This window comes from Prionailurus viverrinus, chromosome B3, assembly GCF_022837055.1.
Source record: "Prionailurus viverrinus isolate Anna chromosome B3, UM_Priviv_1.0, whole genome shotgun sequence".
Taxonomy (NCBI): Eukaryota; Metazoa; Chordata; class Mammalia; order Carnivora; family Felidae; genus Prionailurus; species Prionailurus viverrinus.
The window spans coordinates 66,962,426-66,983,897 of NC_062566.1; the positions used below are offsets into that span (position 1 = coordinate 66,962,426).

The following is a 21,472-nucleotide window of genomic DNA, read 5'->3' on the forward strand; positions in this document are numbered from 1 at the left end:
TTCTACCCCTTTGTGGGGCTACAAATTCTCCTTATCTTTTCATATATAAAGATAAACAACTTGGAAAAGGATAGTCATGACCTTATTTATTTACAAGCACAGGATGAATCCCTAGCTTCCCCCAAGACAGAGCAACCTTATCCAGCTCAGTTAAATACTGCAACTGGGGGGTAAGGTTGGAAGGAGGAGTTAAGGGAAATTCAGGACTAGGGGAACATACCCCACATTAAATAGTTATATACACATCAGTTCCTGTGGTCTGTACAGAGCAGCGGCTGACCCCATCCCCACCCCCCGGGACACAGAATGGGGGGACAGGAGACTGAGGGGACTGAGGCCAGTGCCAGCCCCTGGTGAAGTGCAATAGCAGCAGCAAGGTCCTAATGGTGCACAAAAGGGAGGGAACCCCCAGGGCTACCCACCCCCACCCTGCCCTGGAATGTTTAGGGACAGGAATGGCTCTCAGGGAGTATACAGGAAGGACAAGGCTAGAACCCTCTTTTAGGACCCAGGTTTAGGGGCAACATTTTGCCTATTTCACCCTAAACACAGCAGCCCTTGGAGGAAAGCAGATGGCCAGCAGTGGTCTTATCTACCCCTCCAAACCTAAGTGAGGGTCTGGTTCCTTCCTACCTCTCCCCAGGGAAAAGGAAGGCAGCTGCTTGGCTCCCCTTACAGAAGCCAAGGGAGCCTTTTACCACGGTTCCCTTTGTAGTGTCACTGTCCCCACCAGGAAGGGGCCAGGCACAGTCTGTGGGTCGTTGTGGAGCTCAGGAGAAGTTCTGGACAGGGTGGCTGACCTTCATACAAGCCCAGTAGAGGGCCCGGCCCAAACACAGCACAGCCAACAGGATGACAAATGCCCAGGCCGCGTAGATGCCTCCATATCGCCGAGCATGCTTCCATGTCCCAAACTGATGAGGAAGAAGGAAGATGGGGTTACTGTTGATCTCTCACCACTTCCTAAAAGCCCTAGTAACAGCAACACAGAATGGAAGCTTCAGTGCCTGGTTGCCTAACCACGTGTATCCACCTTCAGAGACCTTCTTAAAGGCCCAATTGTGCTCTCTTCCCCTAGGGAGGTACATAACTTGTACAATCCCAGACATCTGTCAGTGTTTCTTAGTGTTGGACAAGGGAGCCAATTCTAACAGCAACTCTTAATTTAAGCCACTTCTTCATTGCCCTGTCTTTTGCATAAAGAAGATGGCTGTTTTTCACTCCCATAATAACAATGGAGATTGTTTATCAGTTACCTTCAACTTCAGCTCATGTGTACATTAAAACAAGGCAAAACAAACAAAAACCCCTCGGTTTCTTTCACTTTTTTTAGGTTAGCCATTTCCCAAATTGTAGGCTATGGAGATGAGGCTGAAGAACGAAGGGCCGGATCAAGGTTACTCACAGCAAGGCCAGTGGCAGTGACTGCCAAGAGTAAGCCAAGCAAGAAACAGCAGATACATCTCTTTCGTGGATATCTGCGCCCAATAGATGACCTGTGGGGAGGCAAACAAATTGATGCTTGCAATGGCCCTGCAGGTTTTACAGTACATGTTACAAAATTACCAGTTCAACAATGCCACTCTCCAGTCACTTACACTTTCCTGCAGTGAGGGCAACGGGCCAAGGTTCGGTCTGTGAACTCTGTCCACTATGGAGAACAAAAAAGGGAGAACCCAATTAATAGAAGCAGGGTCATGTCCAGTGAAGGCTCTGGGCAGGGGAGGGTGGGAAAAGGAACAGAAGGGAAATTAAAACAGACCTCAGTATTCATTATCATAACTCAGAAATATATTCATGATTACTTCTGTTTCTCCCGCTTCCTCCCAAGGCTTCCCAATGCTCCTCCTCACCAGGAAAGTATTCTTGCAATGTCCACAGATGACCCTGACACCTACAGGCTGTGGTTCTGGACTCAGAGGTCCTGGATGCACAGGCCCCAGGTTGATGATTCTTTTGCTGTAATGGAGAAAAAGACTACATTTAGGGGCGCCTGGGTGGCGCAGTCGGTTGGGCGTCCGACTTCAGCCAGGTCACGATCTCGCGGTCCGGGAGTTCGAGCCCCGCGTCAGGCTCTGGGCTGATGGCTCGGAGCCTGGAGCCTGTTTCCGATTCTGTGTCTCCCTCTCTCTCTGCCCCTCCCCCGTTCATGCTCTGTCTCTCTCTGTCCCCAAAATAAATAAACGTTGAAAAAAAAAATTAAAAAAAAGTTTAAAAAAAAAAAAAAAAAGAAAAAGACTACATTTAAATCATTTTTAATCCTAAAATGCCCACACTAGCCTTCCTTCATAGCTCCCAATCCCTGCCTTTCTAAATTCCTCTACTTCTCTGTACACGGCATATACTCTGCCCCACCCAACCCTAGCCCGAGGGAAGGTTGAGAAACAGCACTACTTAAACTTCAGGTCTCTAACTTCCATTATACCTGAGGATAATTCACCCAGTCCCCTAGACTCTCTATTTCCCTAACGGACATAAATTTCATCCCAGTCTTTTTACTGAGATTTGAACAAGATGGCTGTAAAATTCTAACGGTACAACAGTCCTTAACTTTTTCTCCTTCTAAATAAACACCTTTACATGCTCTGCAAACATTCATCCTTTTTAGGGCTTTCCAATTATTCCCACTGATGCCCTTCCCCACCTTATGCCTCTTACCAGTAGGGCCGAGGGCAGGCAATCCTCTGGGAAGTCACTTTGCAGATAAGGAGACAGTTACAGGGGCACCGAACGTATTTTTTCCCTGGAGGTGCATTCTTGATTGGCTAGAGAACAATGAGGACATCGGTAAGCAAACCTTTAATTCCAATCCCTTCCATTTCCTCCAAAAACACCTTCTGAGAAGAGATCAGAGAGATAAGGTCTTAGCCAGATAAGGTCTTAGCCAGGTCAGAGAAATGAAAGAAAAACATATAGCAGAAGATTTGCAAATAAAGATTAGGCTTAAGTATCCAGAATAGACATGAAGGTGCAGGATGGTAAACATCAGCTCTGGTGAGTGGCTGCTGGGGAAATGGTGATGTGAGACTCCTGGAACTGAAACCTGGGTTTCAGGATTACCATTCGGCTAACACCTGAACATCAAGGTCTAGAATCAAGAGATCAGAAAGAGGATCCAGGAAACAGGGCCCATTTCATAGATGTGTGTAACTCACAGTGGCTTCATTGCAGACGCCACATTTGACTACATGCTGATGCATCTTGCCTTCCACGTTGATGAGAGACTGGCAGACTCGGCAGGTGATCATGGGGGCACTCCCACTGTCCGGGCTGGTCAGGGGTGAGTAGGGGGGTGGGTCCTCCCCAGGCAACACGGCTGGGTGTCCCTCAGGGAACGGGGGAAACGCTGGAGAGGAAAGTAAAAAGAAGGGTGGCATCACTTGTAGACACCCCTACTGATGCTCCACGGGGTCAAGGAACTCTTTTTGGTCCTCAACCCTTCTGATCTAGCTCGGCGGGCTTCTTATAATCCGTGCTTCAGTCAGCTTCCTCAGACCCCCCTTCGGTTCCCAAGTTCCGGTAACAATTGCGGAAAGAAGAGAGCTTCACCCAGTCACAGGTGCAACTGCTCCGCACCTGGCGCCTGGGCCCCGCCTCCGCCCTCGGCCCCGCCCCCTCCCGCCTCTCAGCGTACCCCCGGGAACATCTTGGACCCACCCCGGCTTACCCTGGGGCGGGGCATGTTTACCGGCTCCGTACGGTGGTGCGGAGGGGGTCAGGCCTCCCCCGGGCCCAGCCCCACTCCCGCCCGGCCCCACTAATCCGTTGCCGCCGGCGCCACCGTCGATGGGCTCGGAGAGCAGCGGGGATCGCTCTCCGTCTGCCGCCATGGCCGCCACCACCGCCTACTGCTTCGGCCAAGGACCCGGCTCTATTCGCCGCCGCCGTCTCCGCAGCCACCGCCGCCGCCGCTACCGGGTCCCCAGGGCGCCTGCGCGCCGCGCGCCCAGCTCGCCCCGCAACCAGTGGCCTGCCCCGCCCGATTCCGTCCCGCAAGCACGTGATAGGCTGTCCCCGCCCCCGCCGTGCTATTATTCGTGGAGATAAATCAATTCTTGGTCCTGCGAAGGCAGCTCTTTTTTTCCATTGGGGAGAGTCGCGGCAACGTCAACTGTCACATGACCTCCCGGAGACCGCTGGGCCCGCAAAAACTGCACGTGACGAGAGGTTCTGCGAGCCATTGGAAGCGTGGCCCATCGCGTTACCTCCAGACCAGGAGGTGGGACTAGGCTGCTTCAGCTCACTGGTCACCTGTTTCAGGAAGCCTGGCTTCCTCTGTTACGCGCGCAGAGCGAGTGCATAATCATTGCTCCTCATTGGTCCAAAGATACCACTAAAAGACATCTCCTCTTTGCGGTTATAATTGGTCTCCTATTGGCTGGCCTCTCGGTCTTGTGACTCGTGAGGTGCAACTGTATTGGTCCGAACTTAGGTCCAGAACTCGGGGGCGTGGCTCTAGTGAAAGTGCTGGCGCTTGGGCTGAGTAGCCAGAGGAGGAAAGGCTGGCGATAGTTAGCCGCTCTGCTCAATGAAATAACCTGTAGAAAGTCGGAATAAAGATGTACCAGTAGGAAATGCATTAAAATGTTAAGATAATCATCCAGCCTTTCCCGCTGGAGTTACTTCTGGAACAGAACACAAGACTGGCTTCTCCAGGGACCAGCCCTGCAGACCCCACCCTCTCATTCCGCATCCCTGATTATGAAACTAACTTTTATGAATCTGGATCTATCACTACAGGGATATTTCATATTTCACTCAGTTTCATGACCCCTCCCAGTCCTAAATACATATGCATCATAAGTGTTTTTTGATTGAGTTAACCAATTAAGTACAAGGATGTTTTAGTAACCTTGCTGACAAGATGAGACAGTCTTGAGACTAGTCTCAACTTAGTCCCAGCGAGGAGACTGCCAACGGAGGTTATTCTGAAGTACTGGAGAATCTCGTGAGCCCCTCAGAAGTTTCAACATACAGCCAATCCTACTCACTCTCCTGTTCATCCCTATACATCCTCCATACTCAACTTGCATAGCAGATGACACAAGTTTACCCAGCCATATCCGAAAGTAGAGTCCTATGAAACCTTTCCTCAGCTGAAGTGAAAAAAACGAAGACAATTACCATTATTATGGAAAAAAATTTGAGTAGTCCCGAATCCCCAAAATAATCTCTTAGGGTTTTCAGATACCTTAGGACACATCTTGTTAACGGATGCACAAAATATATGGAGAAAAAAGTACAGATGCTCAAAGACAATTCAAATCTATGGCGGCTTAATGCTGAGTGTAGTTCCCAGGGAAGGAGCTTGGTGGTGCCACTTTTCCTTCTGTGCGAACGGCCTCCACCACAGCTAGCTGCAAAACAGTGAAAGCTATTTTGCTTTTCTGGTAAAAGTGAAAATCCTCTTTTGGATTTCTTAAGCTTAGGGAAACCACGTGCAGTCATACCACATTTCGGTGCACTTCGCTTTAATGCTCCTCGCAGATATTGTGGGTTTTGTTTTGTTTTGTTTTGTTTTGTTTTTTTAAACAAACTGAATGCTGTGGCAACCCTGTGTCAAGTAAATTTATCAGTGCCATTTTTCCAACAGCATCTGTTCGCTTTGTGTCTCCGAGTCTCATTTTGGTAATTCTTGAAGTACTTCAAACTTTTTCATTATTATTAGTATATTGGTTATAGTGATCTGTGATCAGTGATTACAACTTGTTGAAAGCTCAGATGATTGGTTAGCCTTTTCTTCACCAGTGAAATTTTATTTAATAATCAGATGCCTCATGCAATCTATCCTTCCAAAAAGCAACACTAATAAATTATAAGATTCTGAAATTTTCAAAGATATGAGTTACTTGCTAACAAATGTGAGTAAGCTTCATTACAGAAATTTCTTGGGTCAGTATACCAAGGGCTTTTCCCTTCTCAGATACCTGTTAAGTGAAAACAGATCCAAGAATATTGAATTATTTCTTTAGACCCCTTCTTGAATGCACATCTGAGTTGGTTTCACCTCCTTTGAATTATATCCTCCTAGCTCCAACTAGGCCGTATTTTCCAGAAATTTTTCACATTAAAATTTTTATGTCCATCTGTATTTTCTTTTGTGGGTTATGATGACAAGGTGTATATCTTTGGGTTTTTTAAAATTTATTTTTAATTAATGGTTAACATTTTTTAGCAGTAAAATATTAAGATACATACTTTTTTCAAACATAATGCTATTGCACACTTAATAGACTACAGCATTGTGTAAACATAACTTTTATATGCATTGGGAAACCAAAAAAAATTTATTTGAATTCCTTTATTGTGATATTGGCATTGTTTCAGTGGTCTGGAACCGAGCACGCAATATTTCTGAGGTATACCTGTACTAATGAAACTCTTTCATACAAGCAAAGTGGCATAACTTGAACTTATAAAAAGTAGGGAATACCTGCAATTTTCAAACCTATTGAAGTGCTCTACTAAATGGGTACCTAGACAGAGATAACATATGTAGGATTCCCCCCACCCTTAGGGAACTTTTTACTTTGTTCTTTCAACTTTGTTGGGAGTTTCAAGATAGAGCAGGGCCAAAAGTCAAGGTGAGCAGCCCCTTGTTATGTAAAGAATAATAGGTTAAACTTCTGGCTCTCGCTCAGGTCGTAATCTCCAGATTTGTGAGTTCCCGCTCTGTGTCGGGCTCTGGGCTGACAGCGCCGAGGAGCCTGCTTGGAATCCTCTCTCTCTCTCTGCCTCTACCCCATTTATGCTCTCTCTCTCTCTCTCTCTCTCTCCAAATAAATAAATGTTTAGAAAAAAAGAATAGGGGCGCCTGGGTGGCTCAGTTAAGCGGCTGACTTCTGCTCAGGTCATGATCTCGCGGTCCGTGAGTTCAAGCCCCGCATTGGGCTCCGTGCTGACAGCTCAGAGTCTGGAGCCTGTTTCAGATTCTGTGTCTCCCTCTCTCTGACCCTCCCCCGTTCATGCTCTGTCTCCCTCTGTCTCAAAAATAAATAAACGTTAAAAAAAATAATAATTTAGGAGAATTTCCTTAATCATATAAGTGTAGGGTGAATATACCATTATTTTGGGATTAATGATGGATGATAGACTAAAAGTGAGTCACCTTAAAGAGATCTTCCTTGTTTTAGGTGTTACTGACATAATTTCCTCTAATTAAGCAAGTGCAAATGGAAAGGACCCCATTGTCACAGGAGAAGGAAATACTAGGAAGTCAAGGGTGATGGTTCCAGTTCATGGTCATGGTAAAAATCTGATTGGTACAGATGTGACATTTTAGCTCAGGTCTATTTAATGTAGAGGCTCCTTAACTGAAAATAATGCTAGCATGGCTGCCTTTTCCTGAAGAACCCTTTAGCTGAGGGTTCTACCTCACCTTTCCCAGAAACCAAAGGAGAACTCTGAGGTCTATTAGTATCCACTGGACCCAACCGTTGGGGATAGTGCCCCCACCAGCCTCCTCCTCCAACCTCATGTGGTCTCTATGGGAGCCCGAATGGCACCTGGGTTTTCCCCTTGTCATAGCTCAAATTGTAACTGCCTTACAACTGGGAAGCAACAACGAATTGAAAAAATAACTCTAAGGACCATGGCCAGTTTGGCCAGAAGCCTCTCCACTGAGCCTAACACTGAAGGGAGTACAACCTACCCCACATATTTAATGATAAAGGAACTGCTGCTGTCCCAGCATTTGTGACTGCTACAGGAGCTGGAGACTTTACTTGGGTTCTGATTTTTAGACACAACTTTCCCAGGTTGTGGATACCAGCTTCTACTTAGACACTGGTATCCATCCACCAGTTGGGTCCCACAGGCGTTTAATGAACTAAGGAACCTCTGGATACAAAAGAGGAAGGGTTTGTGGCTCTACAGGGGGACAGGCCAGTTTACTGCTCTTTCTGGTGTTTCTGGCACGGAAGTTCAAGTGTTCACTCTAGAATGGAGCAGCGCTCATTATTTGTACATTGCTTATACATATATTCCCAAATCTGTCCTTTTATGACTCTCCACCGTCGACAAAGCCATATTTGGTGCCTTTTTAAATCTAGTTTTATCTTTATAAAAAAAGTGGGAGAGAGGGATAATTGGATACATTACCAAGGATCTTAAAGGGATGGAATAGTAAAATGGCTTATTCATTTAGTAGTTTGGGCTCCTGGTGATGTTTTCATTATAGGTTAAATATAGGGGTGTATGGCTAGAGAAGCAAAAGGAGAAGAAAATGTTAACCAATATAAAGCATGTTCTGACAGGTATAGGGGGCACTGAAGGAAGGTGTGATGGAATAATCCCTGAATAATGTCCTGTTAAAGCTCTCTTTCCATGCCATACTAACCTCTACCCACACACTAACCACCCCTATTAGGCTGTGGGACAGAGTTAAGACAGTGGCTCTCTAAGTGCTCTCATAATGAAAACTACTTTATAATAAACTCCTCTGGGACTTGAATTTCAAGACTCCCTTGGAAGGAGCCATTACTTATTCTGCAAATGGACTCATCACCTACTACCTACAGTTCTGGGTATAGTATTTTAGGAGAAATCTAAAACCAATAAGTTGTTTCACCCTCAATGACATTACAATCTGGTAGTGGTCAGAAGGTAATTACCCAGAAAGCAAGGTAGTAATTTGTGAGAAAGGCCATAAAAGAGATAGAGAAAAATCCTACCTACCCGGAGGGAAGAAATACTTCTTCTGCTCTTCAGCTGTCTGTTGCTGCACAACAAACAGCCCCAAACAAAGTGATGTATGTTTTTACCTTCTGATTCTGCATGTTGGCTGGATGGTTCTTTCATTGGTTTCACCCAGGCTCACTCATGAGTGTGCAGTGGTGACTGGTAACAACTGAATGGTCCAAGATGGCCTTACTTACATGTCTGGCAACTGAATGTGCTGGCCTGATGGGGCTTCTTTATGGCATGGCGGTGCTTAGGGCAATGGTCCAACAGAGTGAAAGGAGAAGCTCTAAGACATCTTTATGCCTAGCTCCAGCATTAGCACAACTTCATCCCTACTACATCTAATGGTTAGAGCAAGTCATAAGGCTGCCCAGGTTCAAGGCAAATGGACTTCACACCTTGATGGGAGGAGCTGCAAAATATGGTGGCCATGCTTTTTGACCTACTACAGATGGTAAAATTGAAGCGATTGATACATCTACGCATATTTGTTAAGTATCTACTCTTTGTGAAAGACACTCCTTAAGAAACGCACACTCTTGTTAGGGAGACATAATGTGAAAAGTCACTGTACAAAATATCAACATGAGTATCTTTTATTACGTGGAAAAATATGAATACGAGAAATTCATGATGCAAAATGTGCTCCACACCAAATGAGTTAAACAGTATCATCCAAGTTCAGGGAAAAAAGAAATCACTTCCATCCAGAGCAGCCAGAGAAAACTTTAGAACTATAAAGAGGGATTATTATATTATTGTGCATGGATAACTTGGATTTGAGCTCTGTCTCGAGTAGATCAACAGGCAGAGAATTACAAAAAGTAATGATAATATTTGTAACTTGCTCCCAGTTAATAAAGCACTTTTATATTTTGATTTCAAAACCCACTACAAGATGGACAGGGAAGGCAAGACTATATTTTATAGATATAGAAACGGAGGCTCTATAAGCTATAGTTACTTAAACTAAGTGGGAGATTGAAACGGGACTAAAAGTCCAGTTCTTCTGACTTACGGTTTAATGCTTCTGCACTCACATCATTTGCCAGCCAGATTGAAAAAGGAAGAAGCACAGAGGTGGCAGAATACCTGATATTTGGGATGGAGTCTTTTTTTATGCTCAATGCCTGGCACATGGAAGTTGCTATATAAATGGCTATTAAATTAATGAATGAACAAACTTAAGCACCATCTTGAGGTGAATTTGTGTACTGAGTAATACTGTCACCTGCGGTCCCAACCAGGGTGAATATCCAGCTGAGGTACTCTAATGTGGCTGGCATCAGGTGTTTATGGCTGGTGTTGACTGCTTGCTTGATTCCTGTGCGATCCAGGTGAATAGTGTCAATATTATCCCTGGTATGTGCCATCTTACTTGTGGGGTGGGGTCTTCTCACTTACACTGGAGAGGTGTATTAGTTTGCCAGGGCTGCCATAACAAAATACAACAGACCAGTGGCTTAAACAACAGAAATTTATTTTCTTACAGTTATGGAGGCTTGAAGTCCAAGATATAGGTGTCTACAGGCCTCTCTCCTTGGCTTGCAAATAGCTGCCTTGTCCACTGTGTCCTCACATGGCCGTCTGTGCACACGTATACCTGGTGTCTCTTCCTTTTTTTATATGACACCAGTCATACTGGATTAGGGTCCCTTATGACCTTATTTAACCTTAATTACCTCTTTAAAGTCCCTATCCCCAAATAGTCACATTGGGATTACAAGGTAAAAGCTTTAACAGAATGAATTTTGAGGGGAATATTTCATAAAAGTCTATGACCGGAGAATATCAAGAAACTGTAAAGATTTGGAAGCATTTTTTCTTCAGGCTTTCAGCCAAGTAGTAACCTTCCAACCTTCCAAGTTGTTGCTAAATAGATGGTGGAGAATAGGGTGAGAAACATCGGCCTAGCTTCTGTGACCCACAGTGTCCCAATTTGATTTCTCTTCTTCATATACCCTGTTTCTTCTTTCCCCTTTCCTGAAGTGGTAATTTACACCTGTGTGAAAACAGCACAGTCCCTGACTCCGTTTCCAGGGCAAAGAATGTTTTCAGTTATACCCAGAGTGAGTGAGTTAACCAAAATGCAGGGTAGTATGGGAGTTTGGGTGAGGTGGGAGAGGGTATAGTCTAGTTGTTTATTGTTGTTCTTGTTTAAGTAGGCTCCATGCTGGGTGTGGAGCCCAATGCAGGACTTGAACTCATGAACTCATGGACATAGTTCTAGCTTCTTTTAGGTACATACAGGGTAGCAGTGTCTAGAAAAGATAAGAACAATGCTGTGCAATAAAAATTTCTGTGATGATGGAAATGTTTCTCTACCATGGATAATGGTAGCCACTAGCCTCATCTGGCTGTTGAGCAGTTGCAGTGTGGCTAGTATAACTAAGGAACTGAATTTTTGTTTTTATTTCATCTTAATGTTCTTACATTTACATAGCCACATTTGGCTAGTGGTTACTGTTTTGAACAGTGCACAATAAGAGTTGATGTTGATGGGCTGGGTGCACCTCTGGTTGTTCTTCTTACCCAATTTATGGTTAGGCGGACCTAGAGAAACCAGAAAGAAAAAGAGACAATGGGGAATAATAATAATAATAGCCAACATTTACTATAATTTACTATAATTATAATTACTATAATTCCAGGCACTTATCTAAACACTTAACAAGCATTTTCTACACTTCTTGCAACAACAGTAAATACTATTATTATCACTACCTTACAGATGAGAATACTGAGGCAGAATGAGACTTTCACTTGCCTCGGATCACACAGCCAGTAAGTAAGGAGTGGAGAAGGAATTCATACACAGGTAGTTTGATTGCAGAGTCTACTCATCTATACTACATAAACTCGGGAATGGAGGTGGCATGGAGTGACTGGAGCCATAGTTTCCAAACTCTGTGCCCCGGTACAAATTCTCAGGGGTACCATGGGATATTTAAAGATTTTAAGGGAAACACAGCCATATTCAATATCTCTGTATACTCTGCAAACTACCAGTTCAAAGTAACTCATAATATGAACATTAGATTGTTGCAACATTCTTTTTGATGACAAAATGTCTTTGTGAAGTTGGGTTTTAGGAGGTCCCTCTGATAAAAAAAATAAGTACTGCATGAAAATCATCCCAGAACAGGAAATGAGGGTAGCAGTATTGGATTCCAAGGTTTGAGAAGTTGTTCAATGCCCAACAGGCACACACATCCCCTTAGGGATTATTTGCAGTTATCTAAGAAATATAAACGAATATTTTTTTTTCGTTCAGTGTGTGTGTATTATTTTTTCTAAATGGTTGCTAAGTTGTTAGGAACCAACTACTTAAAAAGTAAATGTGTTAAGTATTTATTTTGAACTAAGGGGGCTATAAAAAATTGCTGAGATACTAAGTGCACTGTAAACTGAGAAACTGGGAACCTCTTGACTGGGATGTTGAAAACAGATCAAAATGGTCATAAATGAATAGAGTATGGGGACTTGGCTTGAGGTGGCTTAAAGAGAAATAATAAACATTTCATATATTTGACCGTTAAGTATCTGCTGTATACAGTGTTCACAGTGCAGCAGATATACACACTCAAAATGCCTGAGTCTGTGCCCTTTAGAGGTCAAAAACTTGTGAGGTAGGCAGTAAGAGATGTAAACTAGCCAAGGTTAGGGGTAGGATGGGATTCAAGGTAGGGTCTGATGTGACCTGGACCCTGAGCCCTCTTGTTGGATAGGCCACAAGATAAAGATGTGGTCTGAGGAGGCCTGCTGAGTCTCATAGGGTAGACTCTTCTCTGGGCCATGAGTGAAACCAATGAGATTGGGGGTCTAAGTGATTGTGCTGGAGGTGGGTTGCTGAACTTGAATTCAGAATAAAGTATGTTGTGAAGTTCTAAAGGTAATGTCACCCTGGCCAAGGAGCAGTCTGGTAAACTGTCTTTTCCTGTCACATAATAGTACATTTCTTTGGTGACCAGAATGTTTATGTCTCTCTCTCTCTCTCTTTCTCTCTCTCTCTCTCTTTATATATATATATATATATATATATATATATATATATATATATTTATATATATACACCCTTCCCCATGTGATGCTGTGGAAACATTACAGAAGACTGAGGCTGGTCCCCCATTTTTCTTTTTGTAGATTTATCATAGATCATCTTCTTTTGGTTTATATACACTTACTTTAGACAGTCCATAAAATTAATTGACTAAGTTTGCACTTTCTTAAATATAATTATGTCATACTCTTGTCTTTTGTGTAAACTGGATTGGATTTGGGCAATTAAAAAAAACTTTCGCCAATCAAATATAGATGAATATTTCCTGGGGATGATTTTTACTTAGGACTGATCTCATCCATCATTTAAAATTGTGCTTTCAGGGATGCCTGGGTGGCTCAGTCGGTTAAGTGTCTGACTTCAGCTCAGGTCATGATCTCCTGGTTTGTGAATTTGAGTCCCATATCCAGCTGTCTGCTGTCAGCGTAGAGCCTACTTCAGATCCTTTGTCCCCACGACCCCCGCCCCTTCCCTGCTCGCTCGTTCTCTCTCTTTCTCTCAAAATAAATAAATAAATAAACTTTAAAAAATTGTGCTTTCAATGTTTCAATTGTTCATAGTTCATTACGAAGGTGAACTTTACTTTTAGATTACCCTGTTTTTACCTTTGCTAAAATTACTCAATGAATAAGGATAATAATAATAATAGCATAACAACAATAACGATGATAGAATATACCCTTCATTTGGTACTGGACTCAGTTTTATGAATGAGACAGAAACAGGGCTGGGAAACAGTGGCTTGGACCATAGCAGTGGGTAAGGTGGGTAAAATGGCAAACAGGAAAAATTGTGTTCAGGAAACTGGAAACAGATGGGGGATTCTGATAGCTAAGCAAGGGCCATTGATTTGTAATTTTATGTAAGCTTAATTAAACTTGCAAAAGAGGGGAGAGGAATAGCTGAGCTCTTACAAAGGTGCTATATTGTATAGTTCTATTATGAGGAGTCCCTTAGTTATCTGAATTGCTTGGAACCAGTATTGTGTCAATAAATGGATGGTCTGCATTTGCCGGTCACATCCCTATACCATCCCCACCCCAGTCCCACCCTTTCTCTTTTTGTTTTAAAGATCCAGGAATTCTTTCCCTGACAACTTTTTCTTCTCCCCATATGGGTCCTGGATTTAGAGTTGATACGTTTTCCCAAATTCTGTAACCTCCAGTTCAGCACAGTTTCTAAGGTTTACCCTATTTGTTTTCTCCAGGATGTGACTCACAAGGGAAAAAACCTGAAATGAAGTCAATCCTATTAAGAAAGCACATCTAAATGGAGCTATGAGTCCACTAGAGAAGTGGGGCTTATGCAAGGCCATCTGGGCACAGAACGTTAACGTTAAATATAGTTCATTCCTGGGGCACCTGGGTAGCTTAGACTGTTAAGTGTCTGACTTTCGCTCAGTTCATGATCTCACAGTTGGTGAGTTTGAGCCCTGCATCGCGCTCGGTGCTGACAGCTCAGAGCCTGGAGCCTGTTTTGGATTCTGTGTCTTCTCTGCCCCTCTTCCACTTGTACTTTGTGTGTCTCTCTCTCCCTCTCTCAAAAATAAATAAATATAAAAAAATTTTTAATAATAAATATAGTTCATTGCCAAACTGCAATATACTGCTTCTTGCAGCCCCAGATGGAAAGCTGCAATTCAACAGGAATTAGACTCTTTTAGCCAATTATAATTTTGCAAAACAATTTATGTAAGCCATCTTGGAATGCTCTTTTTTGCCATTAGAGACCCACTGCTTTTACCCATCAGCAGAGCACAATTTGGATTTTCTCCCAATATGTGTCTCCCAAATTGCAATTCTTAAGTCCCCAAATAAATTTTTGTTTGCCTTGCAGCTTCACTGCAAATTTTGTTTGACATTACATGATGTCAGAAGTGGGACCGGAGAGCATCTCATCTCCCTCCTCTGGCTCTCTCATAGATTCAAATGAGGTACTTAAAGAGTCCGTTGTGCCCTGTCATCTCCCCAGTGGTCCCAGTCAGAGTCTGATAAGTCTTCTTGTAATCCAAATTTCCCAGTCTGAGGTTCTGCTTTGAGTGTCCTCTGTTGCCACTTTTGTTCTCAGAACTTCACTTCCTGTCTGTTGCCCTGGTGAGTACTTAGTTCCTCTTGAAAATGCAGTTTGCTTTTTGAGAAATAGGCTGCTGGGCAGCCTTCTTCTGGAAATCCTACTGGTTTTATGTATAAGAATTATGGGCCCTCATCCTGCAAATTCCTGTCTCTCTGAACAATGATTACCTGGGATGATTTAAAATTTAATTGGCCAACCTGGGGCTCTTTCAAAATTCCTATGTTAGTTTATATGTGCAATCAATTAGAGAAAGAATAGAAGACTAAATAATCCATATGAGGAATTTGTTTGTAAAAGAGAGAGAGTGAGCAGGGGAGAGGGGCAGAGGAAGAGAGAGAGAGAGAGAGAGAGAGAGAGTCAGAAGCAGGTTCCACACTCAGTGAGGAACCTGATGTGGAACTTGATCCCATGACCCTGGGATCATGACCTGAACTGAAATCAAGAGTCGGGTGCTCAACCGAATGGAGCCACCAAGGTGCCCCATGGGAAGCTTATTTTAATTATCATTTCAAGTCTTCAAAATGTGTTCATGACTCACAAATTGTTTCCTTCCAGGATACTAATTCTAAACTAAGGCAAATTCTGAATTGTCTCAGAGACTTACTAAACTTGAAGAGTCTTCTGCTGCTCCATCACTCCCTCCATTTGCTCCCCACTGCCTATCTGTCCACCATCCCTCTCTCATTTTCTTGCTGAACTTCCTTTCTATGATTATCTAGAGACTTCTCAGGACCCACCCCTACCTGTAGCATCTTTTATAGTTAAGCCAGGAGATGACATTTTAGGATCCCAGTTCTCTCGTTCTCCTTGGAGTAAAGCTGAACTATGAGCTATTACCAAGGAGTTTCCTAACCCTAGAGAAAACCCTATTGGGTTTGCTAGACAATTCTTGATTGTAGTCCAAATTTATAAGCCAGGATTCTCTGATCTTTATCAGCTCATTCTCATGTTAGTAGATGAAAGACTTGCTAGAGAATGGATGCAAAAAGGAGTATGGACAGATCTTTTATTGGATTTCCCCACAAAAAGGCTGTAGACATGAAAGAAGCCTCAAAATTAGCTAAAAGACTCCACAAAGAGATTCTTGATGGTTTTCCCCATACTATTGACCTGGAAAAAAATCCAAAAAAATATGTCCAAAGATCGACCTGGAAAAAAATCCAAAAAATGTGTCCAAAGATCTGATGAATGGGTTTTGTATGATTTTGAAAGATGTGAGAAAATTTTTAAGCAATTATCTGGCATTGAAAAAGTTGACCATCACACCTCCACCTTGTTAAATTGTGCTTTTATTGAAGGTTTGCAAGAGGAACCTGCAATTCAGATTTAAAAATTTTTAATTAATTAATTAATTTTTCAAAACCTGCAACTTAAACAAACAAAAACAAAAACCACCCCTGCAACTTAACTGGGCTACTATGAAACTCCATGACCTAGTTAATTACTGCTGGGCAGCTCTCCAAAGCTATTCAAAAAGACACAAAAAAGAAACCCACAGAAGCCCTAAATACTCAAGTATAAGCAACCCAAATTAGGAACATGCAATTACAACAATTGACACACATCTTTTTTTCCAAAAAAAGGAAATATTTTTAAATTTTAACCTGATGAAAAATTTCAAGACGATTTCTTGGTTACTGTCCTTGTGTTATCTTTTTTTTTTTTTTAAGATTTTTTTTTTTTTTTTTAATGTTTAGGTAATCTCTACACTCAACGTGGGGCTCAAACTCACAACCCTGAGATCAAGAGTTGCATGCTCCATGGACTGAGTCAGCCAGGCATCCCCTGTCCCTGTGTTCTTTTTTTTTTTTAATTTTTTTTTTTTCCAACGTTTATTTATTTTTGGGACAGAGAGAGACAGAGCATGAACGGGGGAGGGGCAGAGAGAGAGGGAGACACAGAATCGGAAACAGGCTCCAGGCTCCAAGCCATCAGCCCAGAGCCTGACGCGGGGCTCGAACTCCCGGACCGCGAGATCGTGACCTGGCTGAAGTCGGACACTCAACCGACTGCGCCACCCAGGCGCCCCATGTGTTCTTTAATAACATAGCTCATACACCCAACTGTCTCCAAGATTCTATCCATGAGAAACTTTGGGCAAAAAAAATGCCACTGATAGAGGCCACATCCACTCTGCACCACCTATAAAAATTCTAGTGGATGAAAGAAATCCTCTGACAAATATTTACCAACATCCATTTTTTTTTTTTTTTTTTTTTTTTTTTTTTTTTTTTTTTTGGGGACAGAGAGAGACAGAGCATGAATGGGGGAGGGGCAGAGAGAGAGGGAGACACAGAATCGGAAACAGGCTCCAGGCTCTGAGCCATCAGCCCAGAGCCTGACGTGGGGCTCGAACTCACGGACCGCGAGATCGTGACCTGGCTGAAGTCGGACGCCTAACCGACTGCGCCACCCAGGCGCCCCAACCAACATCCATTTTTAAAAATGTTTTTATTTATTTATTTTTGAAGGAGAGACAGACAGAGCATGAGCGGGGGAGGAGCAGAGAGAGAGGGAGACACAGAATCCAAAGGAGGCTCCAGGCTCTAAGCTGTCAGCACAGAACCTGACGTGGGGCTCAAACTCACAAACTGAGATCATGACCCGAGCTGAAGTCAGACACTTAACCGACTGAGCCACCCAGGTGCCCCTGCCAACATCCATTATATACAGAGGCTGTTCAAGGAATCAAGCCCATAATTGAGGAATATATTAAATAAGGCCAAAAAAATTTTTTTAAAAACACACACAAAGCCTAACTGTTCAATATACAAGCCCTTGTAATATCCCCTTCCTTCCTGTACAAAAATCCCATGGAAGAGAATGGAGGTTTGTTCAGAAGTTAAGAGTTATCAACAATATCGTTATTCTTCAGCACCCAGTTGTGCCAAATCTTCATACTCTACTTTCAGTCTTATCTCCAGAAAGCACAACCTTCACTGTCATAGATCTTTGTACCGACCCTGAAAGCCAATACCTGTTTGCCTTTACATGGGAAAATCAACAATTTACCTGGACTGTTATGCCTCAGGGCTATACCAAAAGCCCTACCTATTTTTCTCAAATTCTGAAGGCTGATTTGCTGATGTCATTTTTTTTTTCAGAATTCTTCCTTTTTGCAATATGTGTATGATCTCCTCCTCTGTTCACCCTCAGAAGAGACATCCTTGGAAGACACTGTCCATCTCCTCTGAGAATTAGCAAAAAAAAAAAAAAAAAAAAAAAAAAAGGACATAAAATGTCAAAAGAGAAACTCCAGAGTTGCAAATTCAAGTTAAATACTGGGGCATCTAATTATTGATCATGGCCTCCATCTAGATCCAGACAGGAGTCAGGGCATTTTACCCTTCCCTTGCCATAGCACAAAAAGCTCAGAGGATCGGGGGGACTAGCAGTGTAGTGTAGGAACTGGATTTCACTGTTTTTGTTTTTTTTTTTTGCCATAGCCCAGTGTTTATACTCTTCCTAAAGCTGATCAGACTAAACTTCTCATCTGGTCAAAAAGGCTCAAGATTCCTCATTAAAGACAGCCTTCATGACTTACGTGCACTGGGTCATCTTAATTACAAGTTGCTTTTTTCCTTTTTTTCCACAAAATTATGGGAAATGCCATATGTGTACTTACTCAATGCCATGGGGATCAACATAGGCCCATAGGTTATTAGAGCCAACAATTAGATCTAGTAGCTAAGGGCCTCCCTCCTCATATGAGGCCAACAGCAGCTACTGCCAACTTGCCACAACGCATAAAAGAAAGAGTGATGGGTTCTCTACTTACCATCCACTCAGTAGAAGCTTTGCTTCACTCTCCCCACACTCAGCTCTTATCTACCAGCAGGCTAACCTCCACTGAAGGACTTTTGCTCCCCGCCCCCTCACCATGACCATTGCTTCCTGTAACACCTTAAACCTGGCCACACTTCTTCCTCTGCCAACTGATGAAACCTCTCATGACTGTTTAAGGCTGACTGATCAACTTTTAACCCCTTGGATTGATTTACAGGAAATTTATCTCAAGAATGCTGAATTAATCTGGCTTACTGACAGATCCTATTTAAAGGATAAAACCGGTCTCTATCTAGACGGTTATGCTATAATATCTAACTGAAACCACTGAAGCTAAACCCATACCAACGGCCACTTCTGTTCAGCAGGCAGAACTCTTTGCCTTAACTAGAGTCTATTTTCTAGGTAAAGATAAAGCTGCTAACATCTATTCCAATAGTACATACGCCTTTGGTGTTGCTCATGATTTTGATATGCTCTGGAAACAAAGAGGTTTCTTGACTTCTTCTGAACAGAAAATAAAAAACAGTTCTTATGTATTAGATCTATTAAATGGTATCTGGGGTGCCTGGTGGCTCAGCTGGCTGAGTGTCCAACTTCAGCTCAGGTTATAATCTCACAGCTCATGAGTTTGAGCCCCATGTTGGGCTCTGTGCTGACAGTTCAGAGCCTGGAGCCTACTTCGGATTTGGTGTCTCCCTCTCTTTCTGCCTCCCCCCCCCCCAAAATAAATAAACATTACAAATTTTTTAAATGTTATTCAACTACCCAAATTTGGTGATAATTAAAATTCTAGGACACTCTATGGCAAACAGAGAAAAGCAGAGGAAGTCGTTTGCCTGATGCAGTTACTAACTCAGCAGCTTTAAGTCAGCCGTCACCTTTAATAAAGGCACCTGCAACTTCCATGTCTCCTGAATTCGCTGACAATCAAAAACATAAAATAACAGAAGCCCAACAGTTAACTGTTTGGCAAAATAGAAAGAAATGGACAGAACAAGGTTATAAATCTGACCTCAGATAAAATCAATGGATAGATCCTATCAACCCATCCTCCGATTGCCTACAGAGACATGTCCCGCAATATATACATGATTTGACACATTAGAATACTGATAAGATGGTCTCACTGGGAAGACAATACTACTAGAAGCCATCACCAAAAATCATCTCACAGGTATACCCTAGTTGTCAGATTTACCCAAAACAGAATTCTGGAAAGCCTATTCATACTTGTATGGGACATTCCCCTTTGCCTTCTGGAATTTTCACGCTATGGCAAATGGATTTCATCCTGTTGCCTCCCTCCCAAGGATATAAATATATACTAGCAATGATTTATATGTTTTCTCAGTAGGTAGGTTGAGTTCATTTCCATGTTGGAAACCCACCACCAGAGCAGCAGGCAAGACATTGTTAGAAAAGATTATTCCTACCTGGGGAGTTGCCTCTGAACTTCATAGCAATTTGGGATCTCATTTTACTAGCTGAGTAATCCAATCTATCTGCAAAATGTGGCCCATTCTGCAGCATTTCCATTGTGCTTATCAATCCCAATTTTTAGGATTGATAGAATGTATTAGTGGAACCATTAAATTAGCTAAACTAATAGAGTCTTTTAAACTGCCTTGGCCTAAAGTTCTGCAACTGGTCTTGCTTAACTTGTCCTGGAAAGAACAGATAATCTCTTATTGAACTTACTACTGGCAGGCTTATGAGGCTAGATAAAAGCATGTATCAACTAGTTTTGCTTAAAGGAAATTCCTAATGTATTGCAAGGAACTTGTTAAAGCTTTAAAGGCTAACACCCAGCTTCTTGGGGTGCCTGGGTGGCTCAGTCAGTTAAGCCTCTGACTTCCGGCTCAGGTCATGATCTCACAGTTCATAGGTTGGAGCCACACGTCGGGCTCTGTGCTGACAGCTTGGAGCCTGGAACCTGCTTGGGATTCTGTGTCTCCCTCTCTCTCTGCCCCTCCCCTGCTAGCACTCTGTCTCTCTCTCTCAAAAATAAATACACATTAAAATTTTTTTTTAGAAAATAAAGGCTAACTCCCAGCTTCTAGAACAACCTTTACATAGCTTGCCCTGGGAAAACAAAGACATACACCATCATGACCTCCAACCTGGAGATTATGTTTGCTGAAAAAGACACCTTCATAAGGATGCTCTAAGCACTGATGGAAGGGGACATACCAGGTATTAATTAACCAGTCCTTATGCTGCCAAGTTGAGGAAGCACTGACTCATGGATTCATATTTCTCATTTAGAAAAGGCTCCTCCTCCTAAATGGTCTTCTCTACCTACCAGAGGCAGCCAACTAAGAATTTCCAGAAAACTTAAACTTATTCCAGGTGACTCTTTGAGTCCTGGACTGGAAGCCACCAGCATCTGATGTAAACTGCTTTTGCAAGAGTCAGGACCACACCAGTGTATCAATCCTTTGTCATAGTTATTACCCACTGTTTAGCTCTTTGATTTCCCTTTACTGCTGAAAGCTCTTTGATTAAGTTATTCTAATTACATTATTGTTTGCCACTTCCCAAAACAAAACAAAACAAAATCCAGAGATGCCAGTTATTGCAATGATATATGAAGACAATTAAGCTGGTTGAAATTCTTAGATTATTGTTCCTTCTAAGTAAGAATCCTTGTGATCTTTGCTCTTTCACACAAAGTTGGGATTCTCCACTGGTGGTAAAATCCCTCCTTTGGTTAAAAACCCATTCTACTACTATAGTATCTTCTTACTCTTAAATTGGTGCTGCTATTATCCTCCTTTAGTTTCTTTTCCTTTATTTCATTTAAATAAATTATTTTCCTGACTTGATGCCTCCTCCCTGTTTTGTCACAGAGGAAAAACAGTCACACAA

The 21,472-nt window shown here is 42.6% G+C and overlaps 1 protein-coding gene and 1 long non-coding RNA gene across 3 annotated transcripts; both read right to left on the reverse strand.

Moving 5' to 3' along the window:
- Positions 1 to 71: 71 nt before the first annotated feature.
- Positions 72 to 4,222, reverse strand: PIP4P1 (phosphatidylinositol-4,5-bisphosphate 4-phosphatase 1). 2 transcript variants are annotated; one of them, XM_047863410.1, is made up of 7 exons: positions 3,689 to 4,222; positions 3,156 to 3,346; positions 2,659 to 2,765; positions 1,854 to 1,959; positions 1,599 to 1,651; positions 1,406 to 1,496; positions 72 to 914 (listed from the first exon to the last, which is right to left on the reverse strand). In XM_047863410.1, the coding sequence occupies exons 1-7, from the start codon at positions 3,828 to 3,830 to the stop codon at positions 771 to 773; spliced, it is 834 nt and encodes a 277-aa protein (XP_047719366.1). In that variant the 5' UTR covers positions 3,831 to 4,222; the 3' UTR covers positions 72 to 770. The 2 variants fall into 2 exon arrangements, with proteins under 2 accessions (XP_047719366.1, XP_047719365.1); XM_047863409.1 differs by having other exon boundaries at positions 3,668 to 4,220.
- Positions 4,223 to 10,796: 6,574 nt separating this feature from the next.
- On the reverse strand, positions 10,797 to 18,644 carry LOC125168583 (uncharacterized). The gene is made up of 3 exons (XR_007153210.1): positions 18,594 to 18,644; positions 17,828 to 18,005; positions 10,797 to 11,235 (listed from the first exon to the last, which is right to left on the reverse strand). It is a non-coding gene; the product is annotated as an uncharacterized LOC125168583 (long non-coding RNA).
- Positions 18,645 to 21,472: the final 2,828 nt, after the last annotated feature.